Source organism: Uranotaenia lowii, unplaced genomic scaffold (assembly GCF_029784155.1).
Source record: "Uranotaenia lowii strain MFRU-FL unplaced genomic scaffold, ASM2978415v1 HiC_scaffold_14, whole genome shotgun sequence".
NCBI lineage: Eukaryota > Metazoa > Arthropoda > Insecta > Diptera > Culicidae > Uranotaenia > Uranotaenia lowii.
Window position 1 is genome coordinate 77,022 of NW_026597410.1, and position 20,140 is coordinate 97,161.

Consider the following 20,140-nt stretch of genomic DNA (forward strand, 5'->3'; position numbering starts at 1 on the left):
TTAAAAATCCCTCGCTAAAAAATCAGTGAAATAGAAATTGGAGTAAAACAATCAAATTATCTACTGAATAATTTGACGAGTATAAACGTTTTATATCAGAAAAAAAAAATTAAACAAAGTCTCTCAAGTTCACACGTTGTTGTGAGTTGTTTTCAACGGCAACAACTTTATCCCAAATTTGATCGATCTTTCGCTTCTTTGTTTAACAATCAGAATAAAATCATATGCTGAAAAATTTCCAATCAACCAATGCAAAAATTTAAATTACTGGGCGTTTCCAGCAATAACATCAGTTGTTAAGGGAGAGTGAGGACACTTGATCGCCTGGGGTGACTTGATTACTCAGGTTTTCACAGAATTTTTTTTTTTGCTGGAAACCAGCAAAATTTTGCTGGTTTTTGTACCGCTGACTTTCCAGCAAAATTTCCAGCAATTCAAATTGCTGGAAAAAACAGCAAACGTGAATGCTGGTTTCCAGCAATTTAAATTACTGGAAAATCAGCAATCCATATTGCTGGAAACCAGCTATTTTTTTTCAACACAACCGGCATTATTTAGTATCAAATTTATATTTCAAGTCAAAATTAAATTTTAATATTGGCTGTGCATATAATTAGCGATGAAAACAATAATATTCTCCTATTTTCAATAAGGGATTCATTTATTTGCAAAAAAATAAAAAATCTTTTTTTTACATCTAACACCGGCTCTGGGTAACAGCTTTGTGCCAAAGTGTTGATCATCCGCCTCCTGTAAAAATAGTTTTGATAAGTAACTTTTTTGGAATAACTACCTGTACAATAAAAACTTACCCTTGACTTGATGCCTGGTTGCTAGAATATAGAGGAAAATAAAAAATGATTATATTAATCTAACGAAATTCGTGAAATACAGTCTCACCTTGCTTCAGCGTACGAAAACAAACAGACTCCAATTTGACAACTCGATTGCTGGTTTTCCAGCAAACTAGATCAATTGCTGGAAAGTCCAGCAATTTGTAAACCGATTGCTGATTTTCCAGCAAAAAAGAAAGGAACACAACCGAATGCTGAAAAATCCAGCAATTTGAAACCCGATTGCTGGCTTCCAGCTAAATTTGGGATTGCTGAACGTTTTCAGCAATTTTTTTTGCTGGAAATCGAGGCAAAAATTTACTGTGTAGGAATCTTTCACAAAGATCAAATCTTTTAGAAAAATGTGTCAAATGGAGCAAAACAACATGCTGTTAGCTTCAAAATTAAAATTAACATATTTTTTGAGTTGTGTTTGCGTTCTCTTCTTCGTAGTTGAAATTTTTCAATTCTAAATATGATTTTTATTCGTGCAAATTTTAAATTTTACAATGTTTTAAGATGATATTGATTGTATTGCTTATATATTTTTCCTATAGAGTGTCTCTAGGGATGTTGACACGGCAGAATAAATGAAAACGAATAGCAAAAAAAAGCTTGGTATTTTGTTAACCTACATTATAATTATTTTAAGTGGATCAGTAATGAGCACAAAGAGATTTTATAAAGAAATCAATGAATTTTTGTAGCTCCTGTTCTGTTTTTTTTATTCAATTTTGCTGCGCCGAATGAAAAAGAACATTATTTGCTATACGAATAACAAGAAACTTTAGGTGCGGAATTTTGGACCACCCCATAGTTGTATTGTCATAGAAACACTCTGGGTGAGCCACGGCACACTTCAGTAGTGCTTGGAAAGCCAAAGCGAAGGGAGATCTTTGAAAATCGAGTGTCTGAAAGCTGTGTGCGCAGCATATTTGTTTTACATCGTACATATTTTGTATGCTATTCCTCCCTCGCCATCATCGTGCGTGTTGTCCCTTCGTCACACCCAACCGAGCATGTGGTAGTGAGTTTTCATTTGTGTGGGACTCTGTCCCGTTTTGGCACTCGTGGAAGCAGGAAGCTCGCCCGTGTGCCATCTCACTTTGCATTTCTGACGGACTTACTACCCGAGAGACTGGAATCGATTTCGTCATTTTCCAAATGTTACTGTGTGTATTGTTGATGTCGAATTTTAAGGCTTAATTGGGCTTATTCTCGGGGTAAGCGAGATGGTTTAAGTCGTCTAGGAACCCCCCTTTTCCCGCTTGCTTGCTGCTAACATATGCGCTGATACAGAACGCTTTGATGATCGTTTGTAGCGAAACTATCGCGAATGGAATTTATGATCAACGTAGTTTAGTAAGTGTGGTGAAGGGAGAGTTAAGTTGAGGAATAAGTTATTTCGAGTGTGCTGGAAAAAAGTGAATACGCTGCTCCTTACTGATAGCGTAGCAATCCATGAGTTTGGGCGTGATAATCGGTTTATCGTGGCCCATGAGGTATTGTGTTTTCAAACCACCTTTGATGTGATGAATTATGTTGATGATGAGCGCAGAAAGTGTATGAAATGGTGAAGAGATATTATCGACCAAGTGATGCATAGAACCCTATGATCGAACCGAATGTCAGTAGAAAACAACAGATATCGTAGAAAGCTTGAGTGTATGGATAAAGGTTTGTCTGTCTGTGTGTTTAGTGTACCATAGACAGCATAGATCATAAGGTGAATGGATGTGTTTCTATATTTATGCCATGGAGCCAAACTTAGATGAGACGTGTATAGCATAAATCAAAAAAGGAAGAAACAAATGAAAGAGTGATGTTTGACTAGCTTGCTTGTTTGTTACATAGACCAAGTTTGTAGAATGCGACCATTGACATCGCATCGAGTGTATACATTATTGTTTAATTCCCGTACCATGTTTCACTGAAGCATAATGCAGTGGTGTTCCTCAAGTCACTGATTATTAAAATATCCAGTCAATTGCGTTGTGCAAATTGGCTGATTCATCGTTCATCTGTGATCGACCAGTTGTCGTAGAGTCATCTGTCTAAACGTGCAATATTTAAACCTAGTGTGGATTGTTCTGATGATCTGATCGCTAATATATGTCAACTGGAATGACGGATAATTGGAATAGCGAGCAGCGCGAGTGTTGATGCCAACAATTAGTGCTCTAGTAAATTACCTTCCATCGCATGTTTACGCTGTATACCTGAACTTGTTGATGAAGGTATCAAGGCTGGATCAGCTTAATCATTTTCGACACAATTCAAGACCATACATTCTACATACACCGTCGACGGCTTGTAGGATATCGAGATTGCTATAGAATGACGTCACGTATGATGATTTCTTTTTTGCATTCCTCTATGAATTGATCAAAGAGTCGGAAACAACGATAGAGCTCAGCTCAAGTTGTTGATTAAAAATGCGTGGCTTGCTGGCGGCAAACAAGAGTTTTAAATTATGAGGGAAAATCGAACGTTGATAAGATACATCGATGAATTCGAAAAATGTTGGCAATATGTTACCGCAGTGCGATTCGATCGAAAATAACAATGTGATAGATGCGGATGTTGCCTACAAAACTGCCAGCACTAGCACTAATACAGCTGCTACCAACACTAAAGCTAGTATTACTACTAGTATTGTTAGTGCAAAACCAACAACTGAGACGACGTTGATCAATTCAACTACTGATCAGCCACTCGATCATACAGCAAAAATGTGCAAAAAACCTTCGATGGTTGTTTCTGGTGAGAGGAAATTGGAAGAAATGATGATGGCATCGGCTGGCAAAACTTCAAGTCAAGTGACCACGGAAAATGATTCAAACTTGGACGAGATCGATGATAATCAAGATCCGTACGCAGAGCTAGAGCGGTACTTGGAAAAAGTTAAGGTAGGTTATTAACACATAAATAATTCATACCCAATTTGAAAAGAAAGACTTCAATTGAATTTTACTTTCCGAGCTATTTTATAATGTATATGAAAAAGACTTGTGACCTTCGCTTGTCGTAAATCGGTGTTGTAGGTACATCACGATGTTTGGTAACAGCTACAAGATTGCTCAAACTACATTCTTGTCATGTCTGTTGTATCGAAAACTAGTAAATCTCTATTATGTATTTAGGCATATGTCCAAACGTTGGACACTTTTTATAATGTTACTAAATAAATCAATGCTTTGAACTTTTAATGTAAGATGCAAGATCATTTGAAAAAACATTTTTTCAGATGGACATCATCACTTATGTTCCCCTGTGTGATATGTCTAAGCGTCTAAGTTACTACTCATACAAAAAAGTTACTAAATAGATAAAATAAATAGAACATTGCAAAACGTTCAATTCTTTTCGAATCAATTTTTAAATTGCAAATCTTCACTGTTGTTGTGAATGACTGTGAAAAAAAAACTTTAATTTTACTTTTAATCTAGCTTTAACATAGAGACAGGTCAAAAATTTGACCTATTGTGTTAATCATTTCCTTATCATTTTTATTCATTCGACGTTCTGGCTGGAAATGTTCTCAAATTTCAAGTCTGTTTGGTATTCTATTTTCAGTAATCTTAAGACACATTATTCAGTGGAATAAAACAAATTGCATATTCTTTTGTGGATCAATTGTATGACATCACCAGCTCAGCAATCCTAAAAATATAGCCAATGCTTTCATGTTTAATTTAATGCTTGTTTTCGGAAATGATTCAGCTATTACTCTTTTCCCCTGACTGAAATATTTTTTTGAATTTGAAATTGAAATGCGTCGAATGAGCAACTCCCATATTTAATAAAAATATCCCCACATTCAATTGCATCATTTTGTACATTTTAAATTCAATCATTGGGTATTTTTGCTTGAAAATTAGAAAAGATATATGTAATTTGAAATTCTATTGTTTGCACTGTTTATTTTCTGTAGTTTCTTTTTTAATTAAAAAAAACTCCTAGGAGTTAAAGGGCAACTACTTGCTTGAATTTACGCGAATTTCAGAAAAATTCTCTACTCTTTTTCAAAAAGGATGTTGAAAAGAAACTTGGATTAGTGCTGACAACGTTGAGATTTGTGATACTTTTTGTCATACGTTTACCTAATTAGATCAACCTGAGAATCAACAGTAAACGCTCTTTTGGTTGACTCCATACTGTTTTCCTGTGTATTTGGCATTTTTGATGGTATTTCAATAATTAATTATATTAAATAACATAGAACAAGGTTCTGAAAATGATTTTGCGGCTTCCACCTCGGCACAGCACCGAAGCCCTATCAGGAGGGAAAAACTAAATTATATCAAGATGAGATATTTTGATACTATTTTTTTCCTATCTAAATGAGTTATTATTCAGTACTCGTAGGATGATAAAATATCTCAAATTATATTAAAAAATCTATGCAATCATAGCTAAATTATATCAATTTTAGAAAGGCTCCTTTCAAGATTACATCTCATTCAGATCAAACAATGCTGATATTGGATAGAACAAAACCTATCAAAATTATAACTTATCAAGATATGAGTGCTTCGAGAAAAATTCTTAGTGGAATGTCAATAAACTACAATATATACTCAAACCATGCTACATTTTTGGTTTCCCAAAAATTGGATTCAATTTTATGGATCTGTTGAGCGATACTCATCAATGCACGGTTTGGGCCGTTGACTTCGATGTCCGTGTTTCATAAAAAGTTGCACGTATATCAAAATATGATATAATCATTTTATTTTAGGACAATCCGAAAAAAATCTTTATCATTGAAAATGAGCTCAACCCCATTCAAATCTGTCAATCAGAATAAGATATAATTCTGATTGGACAAACTTAAAATCGAAAATTTAGGGTACTTAATTATAACTAAAACAGATGTAAATATCTTGGTGAGATATGTTTAAGTTATTATTTTGATATGCTCTCCTGATCGGGAGATCTTCATCGGATTGCGGGCATTGAATCTATCGAAGAGATGGCCAACAACATCATATCTAATTTCAGAGGAAAATCTGCAGTCTTCCATCGCAGAGATTCGTTCTCTTTACAATTAAGTTAGGTTTTAGGATATAATTTAGGTTTAAGTTTATACATATATATTTTTTTTCTCTATAGGATATTCTCCTATAAATCAAATAATTTATTGCTCTAGCAAATGTAAATCAAATAAACAATGTTTAAAATTTACTCAATCAAAGAGTTGAAGTGATCATAATTGATCTGAACACTTAATAAACTGTAATAATATAACTTGAATGTAATGATTAAAAGGCTAATAAAGACTTATTTAAAAAAAAATTATTAAATAACACATGAATATGTGATTTATCGTTGTACTCCATTTCCCCGAAAACCATTGCCCAGAATGAAAAATCACCAGAATTTCAATCACCAGAAATCCACTTCCCCAGAATTTTTTTTTCCCAGAATACTCCATTTACCAGATTTTTTTTCCCAGAATGAACCATTTCCCAGAAAAAAATTTACCAGAATGAACCACTTCCCAGAAAAATTTTCGCCAGAATTGCCTGTTCCCAGAAAATTTAATATATTTATCCAATTTGAAATTCAAAAAATAGAAATATATTTTTTCCACAAAAATTGGATTCCCATAATACTATTCTTTTGCGGCAAAGCCGCAACCAACGAGGATGAAGGGGCCGAGGCGGCACAAAGTCGTAGTTTCACTTCAAAATCATTTTGAAAAAATAAATTTCGAATCATATGAAATTTACAAGAATTCATTAGAAAAAAAAACAAATAAAATTACTAGAGGAAAAAATCTGGGATTTGTGCCATTCTGGGGAAAAAAAATTCTGGGAAATGGTCCACCCTGGGAAAAAAAATTCTGGTAAATGGTGCATTCTGAGGATTTTTTTCTGGGAAATGGTTCATTCTGGGGTTTGATTTCGGGTATTTATCATTCTGGGCAATGGTTTTCGGGTAAATGGGATACAATCGTGATTCATATCATTCAACTAAACATGAACTCGGCTAGTCACACACATTTAAGACTGCTGAAAAAATTTTCTTTTGTAACTTGTTGCATAAAAACTATTTTGTATAACTTTAAATTTGGCTTTTCCCACCGAAAACAATATTGTGAGAAAGTAATAGTTTTCTATTCTATCTTTGGTGCTTTTCGACACTGATTTGACTTTGAAGAAAAAAATACTAGCCGTTACATGCCGTTACAGAAATTGATTCTCAGTAGTATTTTTGGCATGACAAAATGATTAGCAATATCAATAAATTGCAAAAATTGAATTTTTGAAGTCGAGTTTTGCAACAAGTTGCATACACAATTTTATGCAAATCCAGAAAATTTCCTTAAAACTCATTAATTAACCTACAAGAAGCGCATTTTAACAAATAACCGCATGTGGACGACCATGTCAATGTCCTGAAAATTTCTGATTTAGTAGGTCGTGAACTGTACTTTTGTAAGGAAAAAAACATCATTTTTCGATATTGTTTACAGTGTCGAAAAGTTCCCTTTTCAACCGTGAACAGCATAAATAACTATTTTCTTTACAAGATCAATCAACGAAAAAAAAAATCAAATAAAACAGGCCGGGAAACGAACTATTTAAATGTGACAACTGCTTGAACAATATCCTCACTCACGGTGGAAATTTTATAATGTTAAAATTGTTTTTACGATGCATAACAAACAAAGTCAAAATTTTCAAAGTGTTATAATAGAAAAAGTAATAAGGTAATTTAAAAACATTTCGCGACTTCATACCAGACTGTGCACCGAAAACAATTAGGTACTCCATCTTCAATACATTGTTGTCTGCCAACAGCTCCTAGCCTAGCTAATCCAAAATGTTTGTATAGATGTTCTACACGATACACAGAAGTACGTTTGATACTTCAACTGATTAAACCACTTCACTGAAGGTCTAGTCGATACTTTTTTGTCACGCTATAAAACTTCAACAATAAATCAAGATCTCACTGATTCGGTACCCGTCGTGTCCATAAAACCAAAAAAATCAATGATATTTAAAATTCAAAATGAAATCCATTGCTTGGATCTAAACATCCATATTTCAGATTACATATATACAATCGAACCTGGTTTAGCGAGAAACATCTATAAGTGACAGGTTTCGCCAGTTTTTTTTTTATTTTTCTAGCATAAACCCTCTAAAAACGATAATCAGATAATATAATTTCAGATAAAATAAGATAAGATAATAACAAGGTCACGATCGACGGCGACGAGTTGGAGATGGTCGAAGACTTTGTCTATCTCGGCTCACTGGTGATCGCAGACAATGACACCAGCCGTGAGATCCGGAGGCGAATTATCAGCGGAAGTCGTGCCTACTATGGACTCCACAAGCAACTGCGGTCGAGAAGACTTAGCCCTCGCACGAAGTGTAATCTGTATATGACGCTCATTAGACCGGTTGTTCTCTACGGGCACGAGACATGGATATTGCTCGAGGAGGACCTGCGTACACTCGGAGTATTCGAGCGACGAGTGTTAAGAGCCATCTTTGGCGGCGTACAGGAGAACGGAGTGTGGAGGCGAAGGATGAACCACGAGCTCGCGCGACTCTACGGCGAACCCAGTATCCAGAAGGTGGTGAAAGCTGGCCGGATACGCTGGGCGGGACATGTTGCGAGAATGCCGGACGACTGTCCTGCAAAACAGGTGTTCGCTACGAATCCGGTAGGAACAAGACGAGCGGGGGCGCAACGAGCGAGGTGGCAAGACCAAGTGGAGCGTGATCTGGCGAACGTGGGGTGCCCGAGGAATTGGAGAACGGTTGCCATGGACCGAGTGAATTTTAGGAATTATGTTCGCGTCAAGTTATGTCGTGAGACGGAATACTATGTAAATAAAATAAATAAGATAAGATAATATAAGAGTTTATTGTTAAGGATCTAAAAAATAGGAAGGAAATACAAAACAATTTTTCTTGAATGAAACTAATATGTATCATCCTTCTATGTACAATATTAAATACCGGGCATGTTCCACAACTCTACTAAATAATAAGAAATTCACGTGATGAAAACCCCCTTTTATGTACTAGGCCATGAGTGCACGGACTCACCGCAGTTTCTGCCTACTTCAAAGCGTTTTCGGGCCTTTAGAGTCATTTCTCGGGATTCTGAGCTTTAATTGGGATCACAACTTTAAAATGCATTTCCAGGCCTTTGGAAGCGTTTTTAAGGTATCTGAGCTCAATTTGGGATCACAACTTTAAAATGCATTTTCTGGCCTCTTGAAGCGTTTTTTCGGGATTCTGAGCTTAATTTGGGATCACAACTTCAAAACGCATTTTCTGGCCTTTAGAAGCGTTTTATCGAGATTCTGAGCTTAATTTGGGATCACAAATTTAAAATGCATCTTCTGACCTTTAGAAGCGTTTTCTCGAGAGAAAATGCATTTTTTGGCTTTTTGAAGCGTTTTTTTTCGGGATTCTGAGGTGAATTTGGGATCACAACTTTGAAATGCATTTTCTGGCCTTTAGAAGCGTTTTATTCGAGATTCTGAGCTTTATTTGGGATCACAAATTTAAATTGCATTTTATGGCCTTTTGAAGCGTTTTTTTCGGGATTCTGAGGTTAATTTGGGATCACAACTTTGAAATGCATTTTCTGGCCTTTAGAAGCGTATTTTTTCGAGATTCTGAGCTCAATTTGGGATCACGACTTTAAAATGCATTTTCTGGTGTGCGTTTTTTTCGGGATTAATTGGGGATCAAAACTTTAAAATGCATTTTCTGGCCTTTAGAAGCGTTTTTTTCGCGATTCTGAGCTTAATTTGGGAGCACAACTTCAAAATGCATTTTCTGGCCTTTAGAAGCGTTTTTTTTCGGGATTCTGAGCTTAATTTGGGATCACATCTTTAAAATGCATTATCGGGCCTTTTGAAGCGTTTTTTCGAGATTCTGAGCTAATTTTGGAATCACAACTTTAAAATGCATTTTCTGGCCTTTTGAAGCGTTTTTTTCGGGATTCTGAGGTGAATTTGGGATCACAACTTTGAAATGCATTTTCTGGCCTTTAGAAGCGTTTTATTCGAGATTCTGAGCTTTATTTGGGATCACAAATTTAAATTGCATTTTATGGCCTTTTGAAGCGTTTTTTTTCGGGATTCTGAGGTTAATTTGGGATCACAACTTTGAAATGCATTTTCTGGCCTTTAGAAGCGTATTTTTTCGAGATTCTGAGCTCAATTTGGGATCACGACTTTAAAATGCATTTTCTGGTGTGCGTTTTTTCGGGATTCTGAGCTTAATTTGGGATCACAATTTAAAAAAAAAAATTCTGGCTTTTTGAAGCGTTTTTTCAGGATTTTGGGATTTATTTGGAATCACAACTTTAAAATGCGATTTCTGGCCTTTAGAAGCGTTTTTTCGAAATTCTGAACTTAATTTGGGATCACAACTTTAAAATATGTTTTCTGGCCTTTAGAAGCGTTTTTCGGGATTCTGAGCTTCATTTGGGATCCTCAGATTACTTAGATAAAAAATGCTTTAATTTAGTGTTTTTATCAAGCTTTTAGAAAAAGAAAGCAATTTTTAATTCTTCAATTTTTTTATATACATGGAAAAATGTTTGTCCCTTGAATTCTTGCTTATCCACAGTCGACTATATTCATAATCAGATAACAAAATGGATTCGGAATTTCAAATGCATTATTTATAATTCAGATATCGAAGTTCGGAATTCATAACTTATAAATCAGAATTTAGATTTCAATTATTTGAAATCAATAATAAGAATATTGGATTTCGTGTTTAAAGAAAAACTATACAGAAAAATTCATAATCAGAACTCATTTAATTTTGAACGAAACAAGAAAAAAGATCCCTTAAAACCGATCATTCGTTTGGGCAATTATCTATAACTGTTGAGAATTTTCTTTCTTCGTATTAAAATAAATGTTGATTAATGTAACATTTTATGAATATTTTTATCTTTATTAATCGAGAAAAGAACCTTAACAAGCAGATGGATAGAGAAATGATAAAACAAGTCAGTCCCCCATTTGATTATTGAATGGATATTCTTACAGTAATAATTTGTTGGATTGAAAGCGATCGTAGAAATTATCGGACTCATAGTTTTCGTAATCTCCACCGGTGTCTAGAAAATCCCATGGATTTTTTTCTTCACTGAGCAGATTCCAAATGGTTGGATTTCGTTTGCCACGCGACGAGAAAAATGTTTCTTGCGATTGTGCCAAGTTGTCCAATATGTTCTTTTTACCGCGCGTTGGATAAAAAAGTTCTTCGCCCGTAGAAATGTCCTTGTGGCCTCCGGTTTGGATCGCATTTAAAATATTTTTTTTGCTATTGCTTCCGACTATTAATGGTTGCCTAAAATCGTTGATCAACCGGCCACTAAATTGCGATGATGAAGGTACGAGAAGATCCAAAAGCTCTTTTTTACCGCGATTCGGAATGAATAACTCATCCGATCCGAGAATCTCATCAAATTTGACCTTCTTGGAGATGCCATTGCTAAATCGTTTTTTGCCACGATTTGGTACGAAATAATCACCTCCTTCGAGCATTTGTTTGATTGAGAGCTCTCGTTTTGCTAGCGCTGGAGATGCAGCATCCGAAGAGAGAGGACCGGATTTTCTTCCTCGTTGCGGTATGAAAGAAAACGCCGAGCTCGAAGATTGCTGTAGGAGTGGCCGTCTAATGGATTGTTAAATTGAAGAAATTTGTAAAGAAGGGTGATCTTGAAGGCCACGAATTCCACATACCTGAGCAAGATGTATCCTGGCTCATCGACATACCACGGCTGTCTTCGGTCCCGAAGATGCTGCTGGACCACTTCTGGTGGAAGTGTTTCTAGAGCTGAGGGTAGTGACTGCAAATCGGTTGCCCTACCGTGGAAGAAACCGCGTTAGATTAATTTAAAATTGATCAAACGCAGAGTTTATCGTAAGTGACTTAAAATTAACATATGATTACATAGGTAACAACTTTTTTCTGAATCACCTTTTATCATGCAGTCGTTGCTGTTGATGAAATTCATATTCCATGGTTGATTCTGGATTATTTCTGCTAGCACCGTAACTGGGTGAAAGTTCTGATTTTGCTTCATTTTTGCCGATAATTACTGGAAGATTTTCTTTTGTTGGAGTTTCAAAACTGTTTGCTCGCTCAGCAATAGTGAGCGCAACTAAAAAATTATATATAACACAAACTCCTAGCGTTATTATCGTTCTCATCATAGAACGATGTGTCTAATAAAGATCTCGAACGAAAAACCACACATGTACTTGGTAATATATTCACTGAACAGAACTAGTAGTAAATCCACTGTTCTTAAATACCATGTTCCTTCAAAGGATGTCTGATACCAACTGTAAATTTTTCTCTCAACAGTACCATTAAATACTTTTAGGGTTTTAAATTTTGGTCAACCAATGCCGCCTTGAAACTGGAAATACGTATGTTGGTTTTGATAGTATAATCATATTTGCAAACGTTTCCTTTTACAATACGATTAAATCCAAACCAGTATTGCAGTTCAAGATCTCTTGGAAAATTGTAATCACATTACTCAATGTTCATTGCATGTGACAAATAACAGTTGTACGACCCATCCAATTACATCCAATCGTCCTTTTTCTGTTTTCAATTCTTTTTTTCCCACTAGGCTGAGATCTCGGAGGTATTCGCACAGCTTGAATCAAGGAATGACAATGTAGGAGGATTTGCACAGGCGAAACCGACAGAAAATGTGCCCACACATCGGAATAACAGTTTTCCTCCCGAAAGTAGCCCAAGAAAACGTGATAGCAATTTTAACACCAAATCTAGTGCTTGCCAGAACGCGTCCTGTGCTGCTGGTGCGGATTCTGTGGATAGTGTCAACTTTGAGAGCACGGAGCGAATGTTACAAGAAATAGTTGCTTCTCTGCCGAAAATGCAACAGGTAAGTTTCAACTGGTGACAACATGATACTTTTGTACCTTAATATATACATATCCGATAGTGATAGGAATGTCTAATGCTCAAAAGCTGTTTTAAATAAAATGAAAATTTTCACTTTCAATTGTTTCGATACAAACGAGAAACGTTAGTCGGAAACTTTTTTTTATCTAATAACAACAATATTAATAACAATTATTATAAAAGCTTTTCTCTTGTTGAATTAAATGTGATAGTTTTGTAAATAATATTCAAAAAACATTTAATACAATCATCAACCAGAGCTCAAGAAACTGCCTTTGACGGTCTCATAGTTTTAAAGTTGACCAATATTTTCAAAGTGCCACCGTTTGTTGACCAACAAGAGTTTTTGGTGGTAAATTGTTTTATAAACTAACATTGATGATCAATACAAAAACAACTATAAGAATTGTCTTGAGAAAAAAATCTATAAATAGACATTGTTACAATTAAACTCTACAACCTTGTTTATTAGACCGCTTACAATGCAAGATTCGTGTGGCAAATGTAAGGCTATGATCATTTAGTACCCGGGCACTTTATTTCGGTGATAGCTACGTTATAAGAGCTCGGATATGCAAAACTTTAGCAGCGTTGTGTTGGTTATGAAAAAGACTATCTTTCCTATTTTTGCCAGATTTTTAAGTTAATGTGTGTTTGAGATATTTACGATGCAAAAAGACATGGTAAAAATAATTGTGCACAAATTTGCACCTTTTGCGCATTTTGCGCCTCAAAAATTCTTCATTGTCGACTTGAAAACTCATAAACTGTTGATTTTTTTCTGATTCTTTTTTGGACCGAATGGTTATGAAGTATAAGGAGCCACTCAAGAATCCACACGAAGTTCAAATCAAGCATCGGAATGGAACCCTTTATCTTCAATATGGTAAAAAGTCTATGGTTATTGGGGATAACAGAATGCAGACCCCTTAAATAATGCAATTAATCCTTTTCCTTTTCCAAAAAGTGTTGTCTGACTAGTAGACACCAAGAGTAAATAACTAATAGTGAACAGTTCCTAAGATTTCAATATGTGCAACCGGTTTTTACGCAATGTGACAGATGTGTCCTGATGGAAGAAGAAATTTAAGTTAAAACCGGATTTAAGAAATCAAATTTTTCGAGATGACTACTCATGAAAAGGTTCCAACCAGATTCCAATTGCTTTTTCCAGGTGAGTTTGTGTAAAATATCAAGATTTTGTAAAGGTTTTACTTCTGTGGTAAAAATAATAGATCAATACATGACTGACACAAGTGTGCAAAGATAAAAAAGAGATTTTATGAATAAGTAAGATTATTTCTTGAAATCATTGATAAATATTTTTTTTTATATTTTTATATTGAATGTCATATTAACACCTTCATTTCCTCCATAGAAAGTTTTTCGATCAAATGAATAGTTTTTAAAACACAATCGTTTGTAACTGCCCGGATACTAAATGATCATAGCCTTATCAAATTCATGAAATTTTCCACCGTGCATAACTTTTTTTGGTTGTTTTATCAGCCACATAGATTTCTGTAACTTAACGAGAGTTTATTTATTTCGGGGTGTTTGTCAACCAAATCCTGTTGAAAATATTTGAAAATGTTTCTTAAAAATTTTGTAATACAGACCTTGTTCGTTTTTAGCAACACGTTTGTAAATTTTGTATTGTCAAAGTCGAATGTTGCGAAAATCAAACAGTTCTTTTTTACACTTTTCAAATATTTTTGTTATTTTTAACTACTCAAAATGATAATAAAATATAACATTAGCCTTCAATTTATAAGATTCGCTTAATGATATTAGTTTTAAGCAGAAAAAATATTATCATATTTTTACTGCGTAAAACTCATATAATTGAGACAATCCAATGAATTTAATACAAATATTAATTTAAATTAAAAATTAATAATTGAAAACACTCTTCTACACTCCATAGAAAAGCGGTCCAGCACACGATGATCATTTCATACCTATGATATTTTTCTTCTCAATTATAGCTACAGCTGTTTGAGGTTATAATTCAATTTCTTTCGGAACATTTTTAATGATAAATTATACTCAGTTGTAGAAGGCCATTTAAACTAACTGTAAAGAGATTCGACTACATCACTCGCTTGATCGATAATCAGACACTTTTGAGACCAAATGTGCGGAAAAAATACATGTAAATAATGTAAAGAGTAAAGAGTATGAGCATATTAAAACATATTGAAAGACTGATGAAACTGAGTTGAGCCACGAAAAACTGTTCAGGCTGAAGAATATTCAAATAGTGGAATATTTAACAAAAAAAACGTGAACTTAATTTCAGTTCTAAAAAAAGTTGAACGTGTCCGATTAAAAACGTTCAACTTATGAGCGACTAAATACTGCATTTAAAACATCTATTGTCAACTTCCATCATAGAATAGTTCATCATAACGTGAACTTTAATTAAAAATTATAATAAGAAAAGATTCTACAGTATACACACTAGGGTGGCAATGAATGTAAGGAAAAAGTTTTATGATCGAATTTGAATGAACCAACCATATACATTTTGTAGATTGGCTCAAAACCTGTTAAAAATTTCATCTCAATCGGACTTGATTTAAGGGTGCCTCAAAGCGCTCAAAGTTTCGGTATTTTTACCCTCAAAAATCAGCAAAGGGAGAGGGGACCAAAGGAAATCGAAATTTTAATGTTGATGCCAAATGACTTAAAAATGCATGAAACGTCAGAATTTGGTATTATCTCGAATAAAAAATAAAATTAAAAAAAACCGAAATTTTGAGCAATTTAGGGCACCCCTAAATCAAGTCCAATTGAGCTGAAATATTGTAGGGGAGAGTGTTGTATTGTGGGCCATGAGAAAACGTGGGCCTCTTTGAGTATCTCGGACGTGTGTTGAGATGAAAATTTCAATCCAACTATCATCGTCGTCGTTCTGCGTGAGCTTTTATTTCCATTTGTTGTTAACTTGTGTACGCATCATATGTTTCGTTTATATAACTTGCCTAGAAAAATGTAATTACATGATTGAACCGGTGAGAGACCTAAAGTACATAACCAAAATATGCTCATATGCTGATAGTCATAAGTTTTTCTTGCTTTTTCACATGGAAAAGGAATTTTTCATGAAGTATAAGTCACTCAAACGCAACAAATTTGCAAATCATAGCTTGTGGGGAATCGTGGACCACATAACGTGGGGTATCTTAGAGTTATGAAAAATATTCCGTCAATTTTATTGCATGTGTAAAAACGAACATAAATCATTTATAACGAATTTTGCCAGAAGGTTCAAGAGCCAGGTTTTTTAAACTATTCGATCATACTCAACTCTCTTTCTTGTTTTATAACCTGGAATTGCTTTCAAATTACTTAATGAATTATGAAATAACAGTTTTGGGTCAGCTCCTAAACTTTGCATGTTATTTGGTCATTTTTGGATTTGGTGGCCCACCAATCCCCATCATTTTTCAAAATCCAAGAAAAAAAAAACACAATAAATTTTTCAAAACAGTCAGAACCCGGGGAAAAAAATTATAAAAAATTAATAAAATTAATAATTAATAAATAATACGATTTTTTCATTTTATCTTTTATAATAACAAAGTTATGGATCAACGAAAAAAAAAAGTTGCCTTTGATACCCTACTCTCCCCTATAAAATGCGTATGGTCGGTTTGCGAAATTCGAATAACCCATTTGGCTGCCACCCTAATACACACATTTGGTTTTTTTTATTGAGCATAAGATCAGATGGCTGAAAAGAGCAGTTTCTTAAATATAAATTTTTATGTACATATAGTTGGTTTTCATGTATTAGATTAAACTCGATTTTTCTTCGAGAAAATTTAAAAAGTCGTGGATGAAACAGAATTAAAGAATAACGATTTTTTAAAAACATGCCCAGCAGCATAATAAATATAATCAGAAACATGAAATTTCCAAAACGAATTTCGTGATAAGGTTTGATCAAAGTCATATTCACTGCATGTATTCTCCGAAGCCCTTTTTCAATTTAGCATACATTAACGAGGACTGAAGTTACATATTGACTTCGGTTGTACAGAAACAAACCAAATAATTACACTTTATGTCAGCAGTAAAGTGCGCGGGTTGAACTCTGCCTCATTAAGAACACATTTCCTAATTCAATTTATTCCGCCAGTCTGTCTCAACGAAACATCAACAACATCCCGACGCAAGGGAGCCTAACAATGGTGCTTTTGAATCGGCCCGAGCTAGCGGCAATCCCACGTTTGTCATTCATGAACACCAACACTATGATCAGAGCCGTCCTCATCTTCATCATCATCATCATCATCATCAACAACAACAACAGCAGCATCCGAACCATCAGCAACAACAGGCCCATGATTTGGTGTTGAAGATTGATGAAGATCACGATTACGATTATTGTAACAAGGTCGAAAGGCGTTCTCAACAATTAAGCAAATTATCGAATAACCGATTTCTAACCGTTGGTGCTACTGACAATAGTCAATCGTCGGATTATGAAAACAATACTTGCAGCAGCAGTCGTGAGCTGCAGGATAGTTTGTCCGATGATATGAGCCTGCTGGAGGAGTTAAGTGTCTACGACAGCCTTGATCAGGATGAGGACTTTTCCGATAATTGTAAGGAAAATTCGCCAAAATTTTGTACGGCTAGTAATATGACGACTGCATCTGAGGTCATTAGCAATAGGCACCAACATTTAGTCCAAAAACATCAGCAGCAACACGTAGATAAGCTCAGAACCAGTACAAATAGTCTACCTTCCACTAGCCGCAATTATAATTTACATAGTAAGTTTAGGATCCACCAGAACGTAATCGATGCCAAACGAAAACAGTTTTTCTTGCCACTTGAGCAGGAACCATTCCAGTCAATCAAAACCAACATCACGGAGCTGCCATCACCCAGCAGTACTTCATTGCATAGTGGCTACAATCATCTGATCCTCGAGGATCTGGGGGCAAAATCTAACTCTGCTCCTTTGCTAATTAAAAATGAAGAGATAGAGCTAGGCGAACGGCGGGTAAGTTTGTGTTCACAATCTTATATAGCATTCTCGATTTCTTACTTCGATTTTCTATTCTTTTTTTTCAGAATTTAAGATATTCACGATCTCAAAGCGACCGTCATTTGGCAGGTGAGTTTGATTTCTCATCGTTTTACTTTCGTTTTTGTTTGTAATTTTCACACGTAAAGTAACAATATTTTGTGTTTTTATTTATATGGATGCATATATTGAAGCCTGCGCTTGACTATTAAAATGAAATTCAATGAGACTTTTAAAAACTATCATAAACATGAGTTCCCAATAGCAAAGATAGTTTGAAACCGCCTTCAAACATATATGTTTTTATGTAACTACATAATAATACACTCGTTTTCTTATTTTGAACCGAAGTTGCCATATATATATATATATATATATATATATATATATATATATATATATATATATATATATATATATATATATATATATATATATATATATATATATATATATATATATATATATATATATATATATATATATATATATATATATATATATATATTGTTTCATATTTCAAAAGCTGTTGATTTTTAGAAACTATATATCATAGAATAACTTTAAATTTCAAGATTTTTTCCAAACAAACCTTTTGTTTTCAGAATTTTAGTTAGAAATTAAATAAAAGAGAGAACTTAACAAATTTTGTTAGAATTTCAGAAAAATAACTGCTAACTTCGTTTTTTTTTGACGGTAATATTTTATTGAAATCATCTCCGAAATGTTTGTGGGCTGGAACTTTTTTTTTTTTTTTGGAAATCCATGGTGTAGAACTCATTAATATCAGTTTTTTTTTTCAAACTACCTAAAAGATGGAAAAAAGCGCAAACGGATTTGAGCCTTGCAAAAAATTCTACAATATTTGCGCTCTGTGACGAACGATTCAATACAGATCGCATTGTAATTTTTCGAGGGAGTTAAATTGACAAGATTCAAATTTTAAATTATTGAAATAAGACAGCTGATTGAGTCCTAAGCTATCGAAGTTGCGAAATTGGGGGTTTTAAAATAGGAAACCACAAACATGCGTTTCTAAATTGAAAAAAAAAGTTCAAAAGAATTGATGAAATTTCAGTAAATATTTAATCATCTATTGTCTTTTTCAACCCTGAACCCTGAAGAATATTAAATGACTTCATGGAACCTCCAAAATGAAAGACAATACATTTTATTCATTGCTATATACATATGTTCGGGTTTCAATTGTTACACAATGGTTTTTTTTAAGCATGCGTTATATTTTAAAACATGGTGACCAAATCTTTTTTTTATTTACAAAAAGTTTTATGAGGGCATTTAACTTATAAAGTTTTGTTGTGCCGAGTATTCACTTCACTTGTGTTGTGTTATTAAGAAGGAGGGGCCGTAATCGTCGCGGCGACTCAACTGTTAGAGTTGGTTTGACTTGAAGAAAGGGAAGAGGATTGTGTAGGGTGGTGACCAAATCTAAAACGTGAATTATCAATAAAAATAATGTATATTCATTATGAATGTTTATAATAGATACGCCATTTACATTATTTACAAATAATCGTTCCAGTCGATAGAATATCAAAATCAGGATTTTTGGCAGATTCCCCTCTTATAGGACCTATTCCAACAAATGGGAAAACAGAAAACTGTATTTGTCTGTTTCCTGTGAAGAAAAAGTACCCCGGATGAAGCCAAATATGTAACAGAACCATTTAAACAAGTGGTCGGAGAACTATTGAGAGGAACCATCCTTTTCTCTGGTAGGATCAACAATGCTCTGCCTAATAGAATCTTCTCCACTCGACAGAATGAAAAATCAATTGATAAATTCCTGACCAACATATGGCAGCCCACATTATATCATATTCCAATCACTAGAGACTACGAAGGAATTGGTTGCAAAAGCCAGGCAGAAGTTGATTGATGTTGTTTACGGATGCATATCCCCGCTCATTATTATCAAGGATGCTCAAACCATTTTCGGACGGGAAAAAAACTGCACACCTTTTTCCGCCTCGTCGATATACCTTCTGCATGGAGTTTTGTAGACAGATTGAGAGGTGGGAGAGCAAGAGAGCGACTTTAATATGTATCGCTTTTCCGTACTGACCTCAAATAAATATTTTAGAGCAAAAGGGATGTCGTCTATTGCCTGTCTAGCTAGGTAGACATATTAATGGAACTACCTAAATCCTTATGAAGCTGGTCGAGTTGAATGAAAATAGGTCCTACTACATCCATCTCCTGATTCTGCTGGCATTGGTCGTGATGCAGTTTATTCGTGGTCGCTCAAATTTTGCAATATGTTACTCCCGGAGCGCTTTCCCAACATCTATGCTAAA

The 20,140-nt window shown here is 34.5% G+C and overlaps 2 protein-coding genes across 2 annotated transcripts in view; one reads left to right on the plus strand and one right to left on the minus strand.

Moving 5' to 3' along the window:
• Positions 1-1,873: 1,873 nt before the first annotated feature.
• LOC129759342 (stAR-related lipid transfer protein 13) overlaps positions 1,874-20,140 on the plus strand; it is a 28,909-nt gene continuing 10,642 nt past the window's right edge. The window contains exons 1-4 of the mRNA XM_055756756.1: positions 1,874-3,742; positions 12,480-12,758; positions 16,926-17,798; positions 17,870-17,912. Coding sequence (XP_055612731.1) covers positions 3,341-3,742; positions 12,480-12,758; positions 16,926-17,798; positions 17,870-17,912 — 1,597 coding nt within the window. The 5' untranslated portion in view covers positions 1,874-3,340. The remainder of the gene's footprint in view (positions 3,743-12,479; positions 12,759-16,925; positions 17,799-17,869; positions 17,913-20,140) is intronic.
• LOC129759346 (uncharacterized) lies at positions 10,758-12,197 on the minus strand. Its single transcript, XM_055756763.1, has 3 exons — positions 11,816-12,197; positions 11,578-11,700; positions 10,758-11,509 (listed from the first exon to the last, which is right to left on the minus strand). Exons 1-3 carry the CDS (start codon positions 12,049-12,051, stop codon positions 10,873-10,875), a joined length of 996 nt encoding a protein of 331 aa, XP_055612738.1. The 5' UTR covers positions 12,052-12,197; the 3' UTR covers positions 10,758-10,872.

Coding starts and splice junctions, on each gene's coding strand:
- LOC129759346 (XM_055756763.1), bottom strand. CDS start 12,051: ATGATGAGAACGATAATAACGCTAGGAGTTTGTGTTATATATAATTTT. Junction 11,701..11,815: donor CAACGACTGCATGATAAAAG/GTGATTCAGAAA, acceptor CTTCCACGGTAG/GGCAACCGATTTGCAGTCAC. Junction 11,510..11,577: donor CCAGGATACATCTTGCTCAG/GTATGTGGAATT, acceptor ACAATCCATTAG/ACGGCCACTCCTACAGCAAT.